At 35.3% G+C, this 17,661-nt stretch overlaps 5 protein-coding genes across 5 annotated transcripts; 4 read left to right on the top strand and 1 right to left on the bottom strand.

Annotated features, from left to right (window-relative positions):
* Positions 1-140: 140 nt before the first annotated feature.
* On the bottom strand, positions 141-2,008 carry EV154DRAFT_498235 (uncharacterized protein; the record flags this gene model as incomplete). The annotated part of the gene is made up of 3 exons (XM_051600337.1): positions 141-1,139; positions 1,175-1,668; positions 1,818-2,008. Coding segments are annotated over 2 exons (1,485 nt in total), but the record flags the coding sequence as incomplete, so codon positions are not given.
* A 1,741-nt stretch (positions 2,009-3,749) lies between these two features.
* EV154DRAFT_542359 (acyl-CoA dehydrogenase/oxidase) lies at positions 3,750-5,481 on the top strand. Its single transcript, XM_051604520.1, has 7 exons — positions 3,750-3,821; positions 3,873-3,961; positions 4,020-4,120; positions 4,175-4,250; positions 4,316-4,362; positions 4,430-4,671; positions 4,739-5,481. The coding sequence occupies exons 1-7, from the start codon at positions 3,766-3,768 to the stop codon at positions 5,367-5,369; spliced, it is 1,242 nt and encodes a 413-aa protein (XP_051460994.1). The 5' UTR covers positions 3,750-3,765; the 3' UTR covers positions 5,370-5,481.
* A 1,433-nt stretch (positions 5,482-6,914) lies between these two features.
* Positions 6,915-9,534, top strand: EV154DRAFT_548993 (uncharacterized protein). Its single transcript, XM_051604842.1, has 3 exons — positions 6,915-7,052; positions 7,118-7,599; positions 7,660-9,534. The coding sequence occupies exons 1-3, from the start codon at positions 6,950-6,952 to the stop codon at positions 9,496-9,498; spliced, it is 2,424 nt and encodes an 807-aa protein (XP_051460995.1). The 5' UTR covers positions 6,915-6,949; the 3' UTR covers positions 9,499-9,534.
* An 829-nt stretch (positions 9,535-10,363) lies between these two features.
* On the top strand, positions 10,364-11,390 carry EV154DRAFT_578185 (uncharacterized protein; the record flags this gene model as incomplete). Its single annotated transcript, XM_051606546.1, has 4 exons — positions 10,364-10,377; positions 10,431-10,512; positions 10,708-10,720; positions 10,825-11,390. 4 exons carry the CDS (start codon positions 10,364-10,366, stop codon positions 11,199-11,201), a joined length of 486 nt encoding a protein of 161 aa, XP_051460996.1. The 3' UTR covers positions 11,202-11,390.
* A 4,979-nt stretch (positions 11,391-16,369) lies between these two features.
* On the top strand, positions 16,370-17,115 carry EV154DRAFT_578189 (uncharacterized protein; the record flags this gene model as incomplete). Its single annotated transcript, XM_051606547.1, has 2 exons — positions 16,370-16,476; positions 16,638-17,115. The coding sequence occupies 2 exons, from the start codon at positions 16,370-16,372 to the stop codon at positions 17,113-17,115; spliced, it is 585 nt and encodes a 194-aa protein (XP_051460997.1).
* Between the last annotated feature and the right edge of the window lie 546 nt (positions 17,116-17,661).

Raw genomic sequence — 17,661 nt, forward strand, 5'->3', positions numbered from 1 at the left:
TTAAGGTCAAACATCGCTTTAATGGATGTGTCTATGGATCATTGCCTCGGCCCGCGAAGCTAAATATAATTAAAACGTTTGGCATTAAGGATATTACAGATTTTACAAGAATTTTGTCAAAAAGTTCTTTTGGAGTTATAGACACTATTTATTCTAGAATTATTTCACCAAAAGCAACTTCACTCTCATGAACACAAGCATTCATAAAGAGCTGGATTTTCTTTATGCCCTTACATCGAACAGACACCTTCATATTTTTTTCATAGTCAGACATGAGTTCATATGCAAATCGTGTTGATTTCACAGCCGTATGATAATTATGTGTTGTAGGGTCAAAGATCAGTTTGTAGTATTCGTCATGACTTCCTCGGTTTAACTTTACAGCAATGAGATATATGGAATGTTCAGACTTGATTCGAATGGTGTCAAATGTGGTGTTGAGCATGTCGACATGATAATACCGAGTGTTGACGCCATTGTGAGGGTTTTCCACTTTACAGCGAACAATAACCATATGTTTCAAGGAAGTAATACGGTCTGAGAGTTGAGAAAGCACGTTTTTACCAATATAGCAGTTTAAAAGAATCAAATGTGACATTGAATTATTTAAGGATAGGATCGGGTTACATTCCAGAATTTTGGTACTGCTTAGCCTAAGCTTTCTTAGACTGGAGCAGTGACTAAATATGTGGTCCAAAAAATGTCCATAGATCATATCGTAAGCTTTTCTATGAGTTTCTTTGGACACACGGTCAAAATTCATACGATATGTAAGTTCGGCCAGCGAGCTCCCAGTTTTTTCTATGATACTCAGATGAGGCAATGTGTCCGCAATAGAACTATAGTCGATAAAGAATTCGTGGTCTTGATTTTTTTTATAGCCTGTTGTACGGTGCATGGTCAGCTTTGCATGTTGCTCTAACAGTGGATCTATGATACTATCGTACGAGTAACTAATGGATAAAAACCCGAATAGCTTGCTGGACATAACTCTTGTATATTCCTCAAGGGCATCGACAACAAGAGGTATTTTGATACAAATGGATATAGCACAGGAAGAAATTGGAGTCATGAAAGATATAAATTTGGTCAAAATATTGGCAGTTATTCTGGGTACTGTCATATGCAATCCGTCATTTCTTCTGAATCATCTCGCCAACTGTGATTGATAAACAATTCCTGCAGGCAGGGAAATTTATGCATAATGTATATTAGGGTGCTATCATCTTGTATCACAAACAATCCGTCAAGTGTTTTAATATCTGGCCGAGGTTTAATCCGAGACAGGTCTGTTTCAGAGGTTGTTATTCTATTGTCAAATTCGGGGTAGATTCCAATATCCAATTTTCTCAAGTTTTGGCACTTTTCGATGATCTTGTCAAATGATTCTAAACAGTCATTAGCATGTCGTTTGATAACTAACTCTTTGAGCTTTGAAAATTGTCCGAGTTCTTTAAGTAGACTGAAATAAAGTTCGTTGTTAATGCCACCCTCGTTTGCATGGATGAGCTGGATCTTGTCACAAACCAAAAGGCGTTCTAAACTTCTCTGGTAGTTTTGAACACAAGATGCGTACATTCCAAGATCTGAATCATTGTTTGGGAATTCAAAGTTTTTTAGCCCTTTCCATTTCGATGCGCTGCTAATGGAGATCAAGGTAGAGTAAAGTCCTCGTTTGGTTCATGCACCTCCAATGTGTCAATGAAGGGAAAGATGTCGGCCATAGCAGGTAAACATTGCTTCCACAAGCCGTTCGTTGAATTAGGAAGAATAAGCTCTTTAACAAATTTACCGGGTGATTCTTGGCTACTTTTCAGGGCGTTTATTAAGTTTTTGGTATCACGGCTACTCACAGTCAAGGATTTGTAGTTGGTTCTTTGTGCAGGCAATTTCCAATTTCTGCAGACAAGTTCACATTGAAAAATATCCTTTTTTTCTAGCAATTTTCTGTCTTCAAAGAAGGATGTATTATCATTGGAATTGAATATGATTAGCAAAACTTCTTCTGGTAAGTTGCTCCAGGATTTCATTTCGTGTTTATAAAAAAAATAAAAGATACAATGATTTGTGATAGAATTTTTGGAAAATTAATTAACTTTTTGATCTCACCAATCAGTGTAAATTTCCAACTATCAATAAACAGCTCTAAAACTAACATTTGTACATTGAGAGCTCTATTATAGTTCGCGTGCTGTTGAAGTTTTATCCATGGTTTTCACATTCTCGTTTGTCTGTTTATCTACGTGTGTCTAAAATAGCTGCAATGTCAAACCCAGCTTGGGTACATTTTTCGAAAATGAAATGGAGCATTCAACCAATTAAAAATTTGAACTTAAAAAGGAATAGCTGTGCTTATAATCTTTACACTAAAGAAAACGAACACCCAAAGGATATTCGTAATTTACCAAATCTATACCAAATTTAAATTCTGAAAATACCATGTCTACTAGTAGTTTAAGAAATTCTGTTGGTGAGATCAAAAATTATCATTCTTAACAAATACTCTTCTTGGTGCAACATGAGAACGAAAAAGTGGCTGAGCATGATAATAATTTCAAGTGAATTGTTGCAACTAGGCAGCACTTTGTCATGACAATGTCATCAAAGGACAAAAAAATAAAACATTGCATTTAATTTACTAGGCGCTCTAATGAAGGATACGTACTTTGCAGCATATTTTTCAGTCATACTAGTATCTACCTATATTGTAGTATCAGTTGTGGTTTAAACTTGCAGTGCTTTCTTTGAGCAATGCACATCATTCTAGCGTCTGGTAGATATAGACACGCCTTCAGTTCATGTATTCGCTAACCCTGATGGTTACATATCAAAATATTGATTAAGAGCTGCCGATTTTTTTTCCATCTGAATATGCCGGTGGTCTTGATGTCGATGGTATCCCGTCTTCTATTATAACGTTTACTAACCAACTAAAATAGCAGTTCTAGCTATGTTTTTTTATTCCAGCTTAAATTGTATAGCCATATTTCACACTTTAAAATTACCCGTACTGGATAAAGTTCCTGCTGATGAAATGTTATCAATGTATTTATCACTAAGTTCTTTTATAAAAACCACAATGAATACATATATTACTTAGATTTTGTGGGAATTTGAATAACTTACAGGTACAAAATACACTTCCACATGTAAACATTATGACACTTGCATTAGGTAAAGACAATTTCATCATAAATAATTTATCCGTCCTGCTAATTATTTAGGTCCCCGTCAGGAACAGCGTGGGAAATCTACAAGTCATTTTGAGTGACATGCCCCGGTAAGCCTTACCTCGGGTATGCATGACACCACTGCTTTTGCAGCATATTTTGATCATGTTATGGTGCCATTGATATGTTATTAAAGATTAAGTATGCATCTAGGTTAAGCTTCCGCAAATCTGATTTTTGAATTTAGGGTTTGTCATTGCCCGGTTAAATTTATATTAAAAGTCTGTGGTAATAAAATCACAGGGCGTATTAACGACGTGGCTATCATTCATGGCATTTGTAAATTAAAATTAAGCGGGTCTTTTTAAATAGAGTATCTTGTAGATAAAATGGGATCAAGGTAGCAAAATGCACTGTTAACGGAGTATCAATGTAAATTGCATTATTGATACGAATTGTGGAGAGGTCCATGTTCGGCACTGTAAACAAGTTAGGCATGTGAAATTTCAAATGATAAGTCTATTTGGGCTAAACTTTTTTTTTTTCTTTTTTTTTTCCTTTTACTCCATTACCCCACACTTTTTTTTTTTTGAATATGTTGAGATCTGCTGCTCGTTCCATTAACTTGGCCTCTCGCGCTATCCCCAAGAGGTATGTCATATAGACTATGTGCTTGCTACATGTAATAACACTCCTTTAAAGAACTTTCACCCAAACTGCTATTGCTCGCAATGCTATTCCCTCATCTCTTACATGCTTTACTGATGAGGAAGTGATGCTCAAGGAAGTCGGTAAGTCCTCTCTTATCTTTTTCTGAAACATGTACTTTGATTAACCTCAACCTTGCAGTTTCCAAGTTCGCCCAAGAGGTTGTCAAGCCCAAGGTTTCTGAAATGGACGAGACTGAAAAGCTCGATGCTTCTGTTTTGAAGGCTCTTTTCGACCAAGGTGTAAGTACAATGTGAGATGATAAGAGGTCTAAGACTGATGGAAAATTTTATTAGCTTATGGGTATTGAGACTGATGCCGAATATGACGGTGCCAACTGTTCCTTCACTTCTGCCATCATCACTATTGAAGGTATGCCATTATCAAACTAAGTTACCGAATATTTTTTTTTAACATTGTTAAAATACGATGAACAGAACTCGCCAAGGTTGATCCTTCCATCAGTGTTATTTGTGATGTTCAAGTAAGTAAACGAGCGGAAATAGAACGTGCAATAATTATCATGCTTATTTTATTTTTTATCTGTATAGAACACTTTAGTTGGTACTCTTGTTCGTAAGTACGGTAACGCAGATGTCAAGAAGAGATTCCTTCCCAAGTTGGCTACTGACTCCGTTGGTTGTTTCTGTTTGTCCGAATCCGGTGCCGGTTCCGATGCCTTTGCTCTTCAAACTCGTGCTGTCGAAAAGGACGATCACTACGTTATCAACGGATCCAAGATGTGGATTACTAACTCTGGTGAGGCTGATATCTTTTTAGTCTTTGCCAATGTGTAAGTAAAAAAAAAAAAATGAAAAGCGATTGTAATAGATATTGACTTTTTTAAAAACAAAAATCAGTGATCCTTCCAAGGGTTACAAGGGTATTACATGTTTCATTGTAGAAAAGTCCATGGGTGTTCAAGTCGCAAAGAAGGAAAGCAAGTTGGGTATTCGTGCTTCATCCACTTGTGTCTTAAACTTTGATGAGATCCGTGTTCCCAAAGAAAACATTCTTGGTGAGGTTGGTAAGGGTTACAAGTATGCTATTGAAATCTTGAATGAAGGTCGTATTGGTATTGCCGCCCAAATGATTGGTACTGCTCAAGGTGCCCTCGATATTGCTATGCCTTACCTTTTCCAAAGAAAGCAATTCGGTCAATTTGTTGGTGATTTCCAATCTATGCAACATCAATATGCTCAAATCGCCACAGAAATTGAAGCTGCTAGACTTTTGACTTATAACGCTGCCCGTATGAAGGAGGAGGGTAAGAACTTCATCAAGGAAGCTGCCATGGCTAAATTATACTCTTCTCAAATCGCTGAACGTGCTGCCAGTAAAGCCATTGAATGGTGTGGTGGTGTCGGTTTCACTCGTGAGTTGGGCGTTGAAAAATTCTACAGAGATGCCAAGATTGGTGCCATCTACGAAGGAACAAGTAACATTCAACTTCAAACCATTGCCAAATTAGTTTCCGCTCCCTACAAATAAATTGTGCCAAATTTTTATACGTTTAGAATAACAAACATAAAATCATATTCCCTTATCCCTTGTTTGTGATTCAAGATAATCAATAAAAAAATAAAATACGCATACACATGTATATTCTTTCAGTTTTAATTTTATTATTTAAGGTTTCGTAATCCTGGAAAGCATCTGGGTTTAATACATGGTCGCCATACGCCCCAATTTAAATCCAATTGAGCATATGAAAGGAGAGATACCTCGATATTTATCACAGGTATTGACAAATTTGAGGCAATAGTTTGAGATATATAGTCAAAATTGACACGTCTCCAATCATATCTTGTCAGTCTGCATACAGCCTAATTATATCTTGTCATCTACCTTGTAAGTGTGACCACAGCCTAATTCGACCTTGTCACCTACCTTGAAAGTATATCTACTATCTAACTTCTACCCTATAAGTGTGTCTACAACCTTATTTAAACTTTGTCATCTACCTTTTAAGGGTGTCTATAGCCTAACTCTATCTTGTTATCTATCTGGTAAGTCTGCAAGCAATTCTGAAAAAAAAACGATGATCCTATGAAGTCCAGAAAATGTTAAGATGGCATGGTCTGTGAGTAAACGTTTAATTTTTTTTTTTTTTTTTTTTTTTTTGGGCATATACCTAGTCCAACAATTATACGTAAATAGTATTCATTACTTAATTAAGTTATTGATTGACTAATGTATTAGATGAAGAATAGAAGGTTTGAAAGAGCGACTGTCATAGTATTACGACCTGACACCAACATACATGGAAATATTTCTCGCTTATATAAACGATGTAGCTGCTTGTTCAAACATTGTCGGGTAACGTCGTAACTAAATTATTCAGGACTGTTATTCCAGGTTATTCATAATGGCAGCCCTTTCAATTTTTATCTCTAAATTTTACTCATTCTTTCATACCGAATTGAATGTGTTGCTAAAAATTTCTGAAAAGATCTGATAAGAAATGTGTGGTGCAAGTAGTCTGGATTTACAAACTCTAACATTTTTGAGGGGCTGTATTGTACTACTTGATAACTTTAAAATGAAATAATGCTGTCAAACCAACGACTTCACGTATAATGCAGTAAAAATTTGTAGGCCAGCTGCTGTAGTTGTACTTAGACGTTTTGCTTTCAATAAGTATAATAGCGTTAAATAAGCTAGAACAGAAAAAAACTCACGGGTTCCTTCTTTTCTTGTTACCAAAATAATTGCGGATGTAATGATCATAAACAATAATGATTTGCAATTATCAGTTAAAATGTCACATCTCCGTTTTTTATGTGCTTTTTTTTTTTTTTTTTTTTTTTTTTAGTCGAATACTTTATATAGTATAGATAGATACATAAAATGTTACCGTATATATACCACAATTGTACCGTATTATATATTAACCAGTACCGCATCCAAAAGAAGTATCGAGGAGGTGTTCCTGAAATTAAACAGTCTCGTTAGAAATGACGTGCACCAGTGTATTAACGTCGGATATTCAAATAAGGGTTTAAATAATAGTTGACCCAGGTTTAGTTTACATACAACGGGCCCCTTTCAGCTGCTACATAAAATTTGACATGTTGCCCAAACTAGGCAAGGCCATTGTCAAACCAAGAAACTTTCAGTTAAAGACCTTGATTCAAGGCACCTTAATTAATCGAGCAGCTCCTCTGACTCCTTGTAAGTTTATTTTTTATTTTTTATTTTTTACCCTAATTTGTCTGACTTTTCTTTCATCCCCTTAGCTTTAGCTACTCGTGCAATTTCAATTGGAACAACCACAATCTTACAAAAAGATGAAACAGTTACGAAAATTACCAAATCGACTGTCGCTAAACCTGCCATGACTGAATCTTCTGTTTTCGAGCGTTTGGCAGACTTTAAAAGCACTGGCAACTTAAAAAGCGCAATCAAGACTGTTCAGAATGCTAAAGATTCTGGCATCGCCACACCTGCCATTTACATTTGTTTAGTGGATATGCTTCGAGATTTACCTTTTGATATGGACAGTTGTGCAACTGTTGCTAACTGGTTCTATTCCGAAAATACAAAGTTGCCTTTGGAAGTATTGGAAAACATGGATGTTTGGAAGAGTGTATTGAAGATGGGATTTAGATTTGGTGCTACATACCGTGCTGAAGATTTACGTGCTCTTGTTGATAAATTTACAGAAATTTTCGACTTGACAACATTAAATGATCAAACTGCTTGGGAATTACTTATGAGAGTAAGTTCGTACGATAAAGGATGAGATAATTTGAAAAATTGACTTTTTTCTTCTTATTAGGCCTATGGTATGATGCACAGATCAGACGCTATTACCGCTTGTTTGGTTAAAAACGACAATCCAGCACAAAAAAGACAATTTTATGCAAGCGCTGTCATTTCTTACGCTTCATCTGCGTCGAACGATAAAGTGGAAGAGATGTTGGAAAAGTTAAAAGGAGAGAATTTACTCACTCGTCATATCCTTCTCAAGTTGATTCGTTGTTACGGTTTCCAAGGCGACATCTCTCAGACCTCAAAATATGTTGATATGTGTAACCAATTATATCCCGACAGTGCATCAGATAAGACTATGTTGCTTATCGCTCATAAAGCAGCATTAGAAAAAATGTGTAACCAACTGGAAGCTACTCGTGGTGTTCATGGACTTGATTTAAAGCCAACAGATTCAACTCAGTTAGATGAATTACATCAATCTTGGTCTCAATTGACCAAGGATATGTTTGTTGGAGAGAAGCCTGTTGATATTACAGACTGTAATGTTGTATTGGAGTATCTCGCCATCGCTAATCGCATCGATCCCGTTCAATTCCCAATGGAAAAAGCTGAATCAATCTTCGAAACATATATGCCAGCTCACAATATTAAACCCAACGAAGTTAGTCATCGTGTCATGATGGTGGGATATGCCAAATCAAGGGAGTACAATTCCGAAGGCAATGTCAGATTAGACAAGACGTTAGAGGTTGTATCCAAGATGCAAGTTGCAGGTATCAACACATTAGATCATGCCACCTTCCATGCCTTATTCCGTGCCTGTATTCCTCATCGCGATGGTCATTACTACTACGACAATTACAGATTAAACTCTCTTTTGCCCATTAGATCACCTAAACATAATCAATTCAAATTGGACCCTCGTGTATTTGAAATCGAAAAGATCATGCTTGAAGCGCATATACCTCATGACAGATATACTTTCTCAACATTGATCACATGTTTAGCTGCCGGAGGCAAGAATCAAGCATTCCGTAGTCGTTGGAGAACCCTCAAAGTTCATGGTCTGAAGCGTGATGTTGGTATCTATCGCACAATGTTTGCATTATCATCATTAGAACCTACACAAGCAAAGAGAGCTATGACAGTTGTGAAGAGTGAGATGGATAGAGAAATTGCCCAACATAGATTAAACTGGGATACTTACACAGCTATGCTGGATTGTTGCGTCACAGCACAATTACCCGAAAAAGCCAAAGAGGTTATGGAAGAAATGAAAAAAGAAGTGCGATACGTTCATAAGGAGAAACACCATGCGGACGATCTTGCTAAATGGCCCTATCTTGATTCACCCGACTATTATCTCCCTATGGTTCGTGCATCCGTTGCCATCGAGGGCTTAAATACTACTGCAGACAAACTTTTGACCGAAATGGATAGCAAGAATGTTGTTTATAGTCAAGGTATTTGGGAAGCGAAACTATCTAAATTGGCACTGGAAGGTGATAGAGAAGGCATTCAACAATTATTCAATAAGTACACAATGTCCAGATTTGAAAACCAAGGCAATATCCCTGTTCCAGTTAGAGAAAAGGCTTCGCCTATAATTCCATTCCCTACTGCTCCTTATACAAGATTGGACATGGAATTCATCGACGTTTACATTTCTACTTTATTGGATAACCAAAACGTGTCACTTGTGTTTGATGTATTGCGTACACTGAATGAACAAACCGACAAAATCAGCGTGTCTCACAAAACATTAAGAGGGATTATTCTTTTAGCCCAACAAGAAAAATCAAAGGGCGAGTTACAATGGCTGTCGGAAAATGTATTACCAAAAATCACAACGCAAAACAAGAACCTCAGATTGTTAAAAAAGAAAATAGACCACCTTGTTTAAATAAAATAAAAATAAAAATGCTGCATCTTTTAACGTAATGTAGTCTCTTATTTTTCCATTAGAATAAAAAAAAATCAAACGACAAATCGGGCCTTCATTCAATTTATAATAATGTAAATAACTGCGGCAATATGCAATAAGAAATTTAGCATCACGAGAAAGGAGGTTGCAAGCGTTAATAACATGATAAATTGGAAATATCAAGCTGGGTATATACCATGAAAAGCATTGTTTGATTTGATTGGCATCACTTATGGACTTTAACACTGCAAAATTTTGAAAAAGATTTATTAAAAATTGATGAGATGCGTGGATAGTATAAATTGTATTAGTCGGTAGATCCATCAAGATCAGCAAACTTCTCCTTCAAATATTCAACGGCGTCGGTGATTGTTGTCCTCTTGTTTTCATCAAAGAAATTTTTTAAGTGGACTTTGTGCCCATCATTCAACTGGCTTTCAGGACGGGAAGGTACAAGGTTTGTTAGCTTATAAAGCACGTATTCTTCAGAATTCCCTTTATACTTTCTCTTCCATTTTATAGCAGTATGTTAGTTAACGTTCGCAGCCTTCGCAGCTGCGCTATTCACCGTACGTTTTTCAACCACAAAAAAGAGATACAACAGCCTGTTATTTCCTTCATATGTGCTGTACTCGCTCACCCTCTTCTTCGTAACTGCTGCTTTTTCCATGGTAACATCGTTAAGCTCTTCGGTTGTATTTAACTCTAAATAAGTGTTGTTTTTAATAAGCTTCTTGAGATCGGTCAGGCTTTTGAGACGAAAGGAAGAGGCTTCATCATGTGTTGTTGCCTAATTTTTCTTGCCGTCAAGACATCTCCTCTTCCATCTTCGTGATAAAATGTTATGACAGAATTCATGTAAGGCCGAGATAACAACGTGCCACAGCTATGTGTCACATACATAAATATAGACATTTCCGTGGAGAAAATGTATATACCACCCCTCTTTTTCCAAATATAGTAATTACCACCCCTGTTCGGTCACGCCGGACAGTAAATGTCCGGTGGAAATGGATCACTTAATACGCATCTATTAGGCTCAATTGTGGATCACTTTATACGCATTTATTAGGCTCATTTGTGGATCACTTTATACGCATTTTTTAGGCTCATTGTTGGATCACTTAATACTAATTTTTTAGGCTCATGTACAGTGTATTTTTGGATCACTTAATACCTATTTTTTAGGCCTATGAACCAGGTCCGAATAATTGTTTGAGGAGGGGCGGGGGGGGGGGGGATTTAGGTACCATTTTGCTTTTTCCATTTTACAATTTACAACGATTATATAAATAAACAATCAAGAAAGTATTGCTGAAGGCGAGAGTCTTATTGTTCCTAAAAGAGTAGAAGTAGCCCCAAGAAATCCTTTAATCGAGATACTCTTCATAAAATTGAACCAGTCAAAGAATGAAGTATCACTTGAGGAAGTTGATGTCGAAGATGTTGATGACACATTAATTAAAGACAAGTTGACATGTGGTAAGTGCCATAAGACGTTCAACTCGAGATCATCCCTGATCAAGCACTTGAAGGTCAAACACCATGTTGTAATCGTTGGTGTCAAGCATGGGCGTCCTGACCAGGGTGGAAGGCTTGCATACTGTATCCGCCAGCAGCAAAAGAAGGCCGATAGAAATTCCGTTTTGAGAGTCGACAAAAAAAACTTAAGAAGCAAATAAGGAAACAAATCAGTTATGAGGCGGTAAAAGCCAAGAAGAGAGCTGAGTGGGCTATGTTGGAGAGTAAGGACCTTCTTGAAAACCTTAAGGTTTTATGGGATACGTCTGATGGTGTATGAAGACCAGATTTTGCCTATGTACAATATATTGAAGATGTCTCTCCCATTTACCAATATCTCATCACCAAACTATGTTTAGAAGATTCATATGTATGAAAATATAGTGAGCCTAAAACATAGGTATTAAGTGATCCAAAAATACACTGTACACGAGCCTAAAACATAGGTATTAAGTGATCCAAAAATACACTGTACATGAGCCTAAAAACTAAGTATTAAGTGATCCAAAAATACACTATACATGAGCCTAAAAAATAAGTATTAAGTGATCCAACAATGAGCCTAAAAAATGCGTATAAAGTGATCCACAAATGAGCCTAATAAATGCGTATAAAGTAATCCACAATTGAGCCTAATAAATGCGTATAAAGTGATCCACAATTGAGCCTAATAAATGCGTATTAAGTGATCCACTTCCACCGGACATCTACTGTCCGGTGCGACCGAACAGGGGCGGTAATTACTATATTTGGAAAAAAGAGGGGTGGTATATACAGGCTCTCAAAAATATGAATTGGAACAAGTGTTAAATCTGTGTGCAACCCGAAGCAAAAGAAAAGAGAGAGAGAAGAATGCTTATTTTTTTTAATAATTTTAAATGAATTGGATATATACTTTTTATGGGAGGAGGGGAGCGCCATTTGTTATTATCTAATAAAAAAAATCTAAGCACGTTAATGATGCGATATCTTTATTGAGTTAAACATTCAAATTGTTTTTGTTTTTTGCCATAGCCAAGAAAATTTATTTCAAAATTTGTATACGTGATAAGTGAAAAAAGGTAATGATTTGTGTCATAAGCGGAAAACGTGTTAATTTTAGTGCTCGTTTCTTAAGGCTTTTTTTAAATGTGTACGTGCCTTCTTCAGTTGCTTTATTTCCTTACTGATTTTTTTTATCGCACGTTTTGTCTGTTGCCTCCATTCACGGCTGGGTGTGAAATCAACAGTGGCCTGTAATGAAGGCATAGGCGTGGTAGCAGGTATAGGCGTGGTAGCAGGTATAGGCGTGGTGGAAGGCATGGGTGTAGACGTGGTAGCAGTGTGAATTACGTTAACATTGGAACTTGGCGGGTTGTTAAAAGTTAATTTTTGGAATTGGTAAGTGACCACAGTGCCATCACGGAATCGGGCGGGAAGGAGTGTAAAATGCATGTTGTTGATGGTGATGCCCTTTTTAATATAGTTATTATAAAACACAGACGCACCTTCAATGGATGAGAAATGAAGATAACAAGTACTAAAAAGAAAGAAAAGAAAAATTAGTAATTGAAAAATAATTTGGTCAGGATACATACTCGAACTGGACGTCTTTTTGAACCTCGTTCACTAATTTCAAATTTAAACACTTAAAAATCTCTTCTACCTTGTCGTATTTCCTCTGTGGGCTTAAGGCGTTTTTTCGTTTTAGGTTATTTTCAAACATAGTAAAGATGTTGCCAGGAACCAATAAATATCGTATAGAATGACCTTCAATGTGGTTAAATTATAATATTCGAGTGGTACTCTCATATTACCAGTATAATCTTGTTACAGATTATATATTGGGAAATTATATTATTATTGGTTGTTTTGATTCTCATTAATCTGTTACTGAAGTGTCAGCTAATGAGAATTTTTCACTTAATAATTTGGGCCAATCAATATAAGAAAGTATTGATTGACTTAAGACCATGTAATTCTAATTGCCATGTTTCAGAAGATAGAAACAAGCCACTGCCTATTCCTTACCAGATTCAATCTCCCAGATGTTTGATATAAAAAGCGTCCTCCCTTTTGCGATGACTTTCTCTCCAGAACTTTAATAAAGGATTAATAGAGACTCATTTCTTATTACTTCTTTTTATTCTGTTTTATCTATTTTTTAATATCTCAAACATCACATACCTGGCCGTTTGTCATGCCTTTAATCGAAGCGCTTTTCACACGCACTTGTTTATTGGGTTTATTACAAGTGGAACATACCATTATGTGTAGACGAAAAAAAAATTAATTAAAAGACTTATGATGGTCTGAGAAAAAACCAGGGATATTTGTATGAAAAATTATACAGTTATAGGGGGAATATTATGTGGCTTATTGGATCATGATGTAATAACCTGTTGATAGTAAATAATCAATATATCGTTAAATTTAGCCCTTCCATACCGAGTATATATATTAGTCAGAGTGATTAACAGTAATAAAACATCAAATGACGAGAGTAATATTTACACTCGGATTTATTAATATTTTTTGTCCAGGACTATTCCATTGTAGTTATTGCTTTTTGCAGAAGAAAAATCTACTCGCCACAGAGTTGTTTCCTGTGTACAGACTTCAACGGTAGGATGAGAACAAGCGGGTTAATGTGTGATTCATGATAAACTTGTATATTACTATCCATCCTAAATGTGATGTGACAATTTACTGTATTATTAGTTCTTTCTGGTGCATGTTCAAGCATTTTTACATGTGTCTTTTCCTTTCTTTAAAGAAAGCCTATTTTTAGTTGCTACAAAAAAACCATATGTCTTCCGAGGCATAAATAAATAAAAAATAGACTTTAAATAAGAAATTATTGGTAAATACAACTTTATTTTTAATTTGGCCATCAATTATTGGCTGAACTTCGAACTTCATTTTTTTGATTCAAAAAACTTTCCAAATATGGTTGTTTCTAGTTGGTGTGTAGTTCCCGTACCGAAAACGAAACCGAGACAATCATTACTGAAGTCAATAAAAAACAAATCCAATTACAATGCTTGGACAACAAAAGCCGAGTTTGAAAAAAAGGATGATGATGAGGCGATGTGGAATAAGATGATAAATATCATGAATAAATAATACCGATTTTTTTTTTTAAATAAAAATGACCCACTTTTAAAAAGTATTTCCATAAATCCTATCCTATCATAACTAATGCCTTTAAGGAATAAATTGTTTATTTATTTTTCACAAGGATGGTAAATAAAGGATTGTAGATGCAAAACGGAACGAATCCCGATGACCCTGAAACAAGATCTATACGTGTGAATTCAGCCCAATTTTTTTTTCTTTTTTTCTTGACGCTAAAAAAACACAGCCGTTTTCTTTTTTTTTCTCTGTCTTACCTTCGTAACTTATTAAAGTCATAACACTATAAAACCCCGTAATACTGAGCCTGATCAGTGGTTGGGTTGAGTATAGCTGGGATCTCAGAGACTGTAATCTAGATTGCGTCTTTCATTTGCCATCACTGGTAAATAAACACTAATAGTAGAAAGTAAACTGTATTTACTAGGCGGTCCTTAACTGGATATAACGGTTGTAAGATGGCAGTGATGGAGGGGCGGTAGCTGAGGAATGGATAAAGGTTTTTTTTTCTTTACGCCATATTTTTTGACCTTTATCAAACACTTTGAAGAGATGGCAAAGATTCAAGCCTCCACGTGGCCAATCTAGGGCAACATTCATTACTGAATGTCAATTGTGTATCTGTTTATATTGGTTTTGTTTGCTTTAATAAATTTTTTATTTTTAAACATTAAAATAATGTGTTGGCTTTTAAAAAAAGACTTTAATTGTTGATCAAGTAATCGCTCAATTGTTGATAAAATCTATGTGGAAACAAATATCTTAGATAAAATAAAATCATCAATATCACTTACACTAATTTATCATTGAAAGTCAGATTGATGCCGTTGGTACTTCCATGATTATTGTCAGATAAATGATTTAAAGATTAAAAAGTCAGAAAGACACGACATACTGTATATGACACTTTTTTTTAAGGGATTTCACTCATTCGACAATGTTCAAAATGAAGTCAGAAAAACAACAACAAAAAAGGTTGTCAAGCTTTCTTTCTTCAGTTTAAAATTTTATTACTGACATCAAAAAACTTAGCAACTATGAGATTATGCAACTTCAAATCCTGTTTATTAGTCTATGGACTAAACGAAAAGACACTAAAAAAACAAGTATATATAACCCTTATTTTTATCCATTTTTCTAATTTTCATTTTAATAAAATCTTGTTTCATACAAAAAAAAATTGTTACTTTTCTTTAAAATCTTTGATACTCTTAAAATGTAAATATATGATATGACACCATATTGCTTGTCCTGTTACTTATCTATGTTTTTTTAGGTCTAAGAAAGCTTACATACTTGAACAAGGAAAAGACTTTGATACACAATCATTCTATATTCATTTCGGATTCAAGACACGTACTTATGCTAAAAAGGAACTGAAAATTGCCTTTAAGTCTGTATATGAGGAAGTTGAAGACAAACAACTGAAAGAATTCTTATATGAAGAATATATACGCGATAATTTTGCAGTATGAAGTTTGTCAGATACAGATTATAACACGTTTGACTAATTATCATTTTAGATGATTACTGAAAGTACACACTGGACTGATACAGTTAAAGATATAATCAGCGCAAACATAAACAAAAGAAAATTGGACCACATGCTGTCCCAAGAAGCATCCTCTGTAAGACACAAAAACTTATATCAAATGTAATACATAGCTCTAACAACAGAGTCTTTATTTTATCTAGTCAACCAAACGTACCGAAAAGGACCGCCGTTTGTCCCAAAAGTAAGTACCACTAAGCATACCAAATACTTTGTTTAGCAATCACTAAATATAAATACCTATCTTTTATTAAGTTTAACTGAAAATAGCATTGTTGACCTGTCAAACCAAGGGAGCTCGTCTCAACAAGATGATGTTGATGGTTGGAAGGAGCTACTGATTGCTCATCAAAGTACTGAAGAGGACCAATTACCAGCATTACATCCAAAACTGATTGCTGCGGTAAACTCTGTAACACAAAAGGCATGTGAATGAGGAGCAAATTTACAAATCAGAATATTGTTAATTAACAGCATTTAATATCATAGAAGTCAACAGCTTATAAGAGGTATATTCGATCTTTATCATACCAGCAACAATGTCCCAAAGATTCTTTATATTTTTACAAGATTATTACCACCATGTAAGTTCCAAATATTCCCAGCTTTTATGCGTGATATTTTGCTAACAACACAATAATGCGACTATCTTATGCGTATAGTATGAATGCCTTGTACACCAAACCAAGCCTACTTGACTTATCTGTTGCTCATGAACAATCAGAACAAGATTATAACATAAATATCTGGGGACCTATCATAGAAGCCATGTTCTCTGATTCCATCGTACAAGTCAAGAGGTAAATACAAAGCTTGTATTTTTTTTTAAAAAAAAGGATGGATATCAGAGAATACTAACTCCATTGTCTGCTCTATATAGCGGCGATACAGTATTGAAAAGCTTTGAGAGCAAGTTCAAAATCGATTACAGACTTGGAGTTATTATCAATCAGAGATTCATTGATATAGCGAATATTGAAGTCGGAAGGAAGGCCACCACTACCAAGGTCAAGGATGACCACTTTAAACCACTTCTGGAAGCCAAAACAATCATACAAAAAGAAATCAGTTCTTTTAGCTTTATTTATCCACCGTCTTTCACAGTAACCTCGTTTCAAATCTGTGGCATCAAAGGCGACTTATTACAAACAAGTCTTGGCTCCCCTTCCAATTTTACCACTCATCGAATAAGCAAAAGAATACGTATACCACTCAGCCCCGACGACAGCGAGAAGTTGACTCTTTTATTACAACAATTAATGGTGTATAAGGAAAAAGTGGAATCTGTAGCAACCTTGTTGAGAAAAGAAGTTAACAAAGCACTGGATAGAAGATCGTCTTTTGGTCCTATTTTGAGTCCATCTTACAAGAAGAACTTGGAGTGTTATCATAATTGGTTAAATGAATAAATTAGTACTTATTTTTTATCAAAATACATGATTTATCGAATTAATTGTAAACGAGTACAATAAGAACTAAAGTTACTACTTTATTCAAGAGACGTGCTCAATATTTATAAGAATTGTTATCTTTAAATGAACATGTGGAATTAACTAGGGTATAATGTCATAACACGTATTTTCTATCTAGTCTGCGATTGTATAATTATATAGTCGACGACAATCGCGGTGATCACGGTCAAAAATTGACTATAAATCGCAAAAATTAACCGCCATCGCCGCGATTACTGTGAAAAATTGACCGCCATCGCCGCGACGGCGGTCAAAAATTCATCGCATTTTTGCTTGTTAATATTTGATCAAAAATTGACCGCGATAGAAACTTTGCGTATATTTTATTGTGCAATTGACATTAAAGTATGTTTCTTCCGAGATCTAATTTGGTACAATTACATTTTCGCAAAACAGGTCTTTTTATTTTTTTCACAAATATTGGGTAAAACCCACTATTTTCATCAACCTAGTACTTTATCCCTTTTAATTGATCTCTTTTTG

The sequence above is a fragment of the Mucor mucedo genome (assembly GCF_025094135.1).
Source record: "Mucor mucedo strain NRRL 3635 chromosome Unknown EV154scaffold_16, whole genome shotgun sequence".
Taxonomy (NCBI): Eukaryota; Fungi; Mucoromycota; class Mucoromycetes; order Mucorales; family Mucoraceae; genus Mucor; species Mucor mucedo.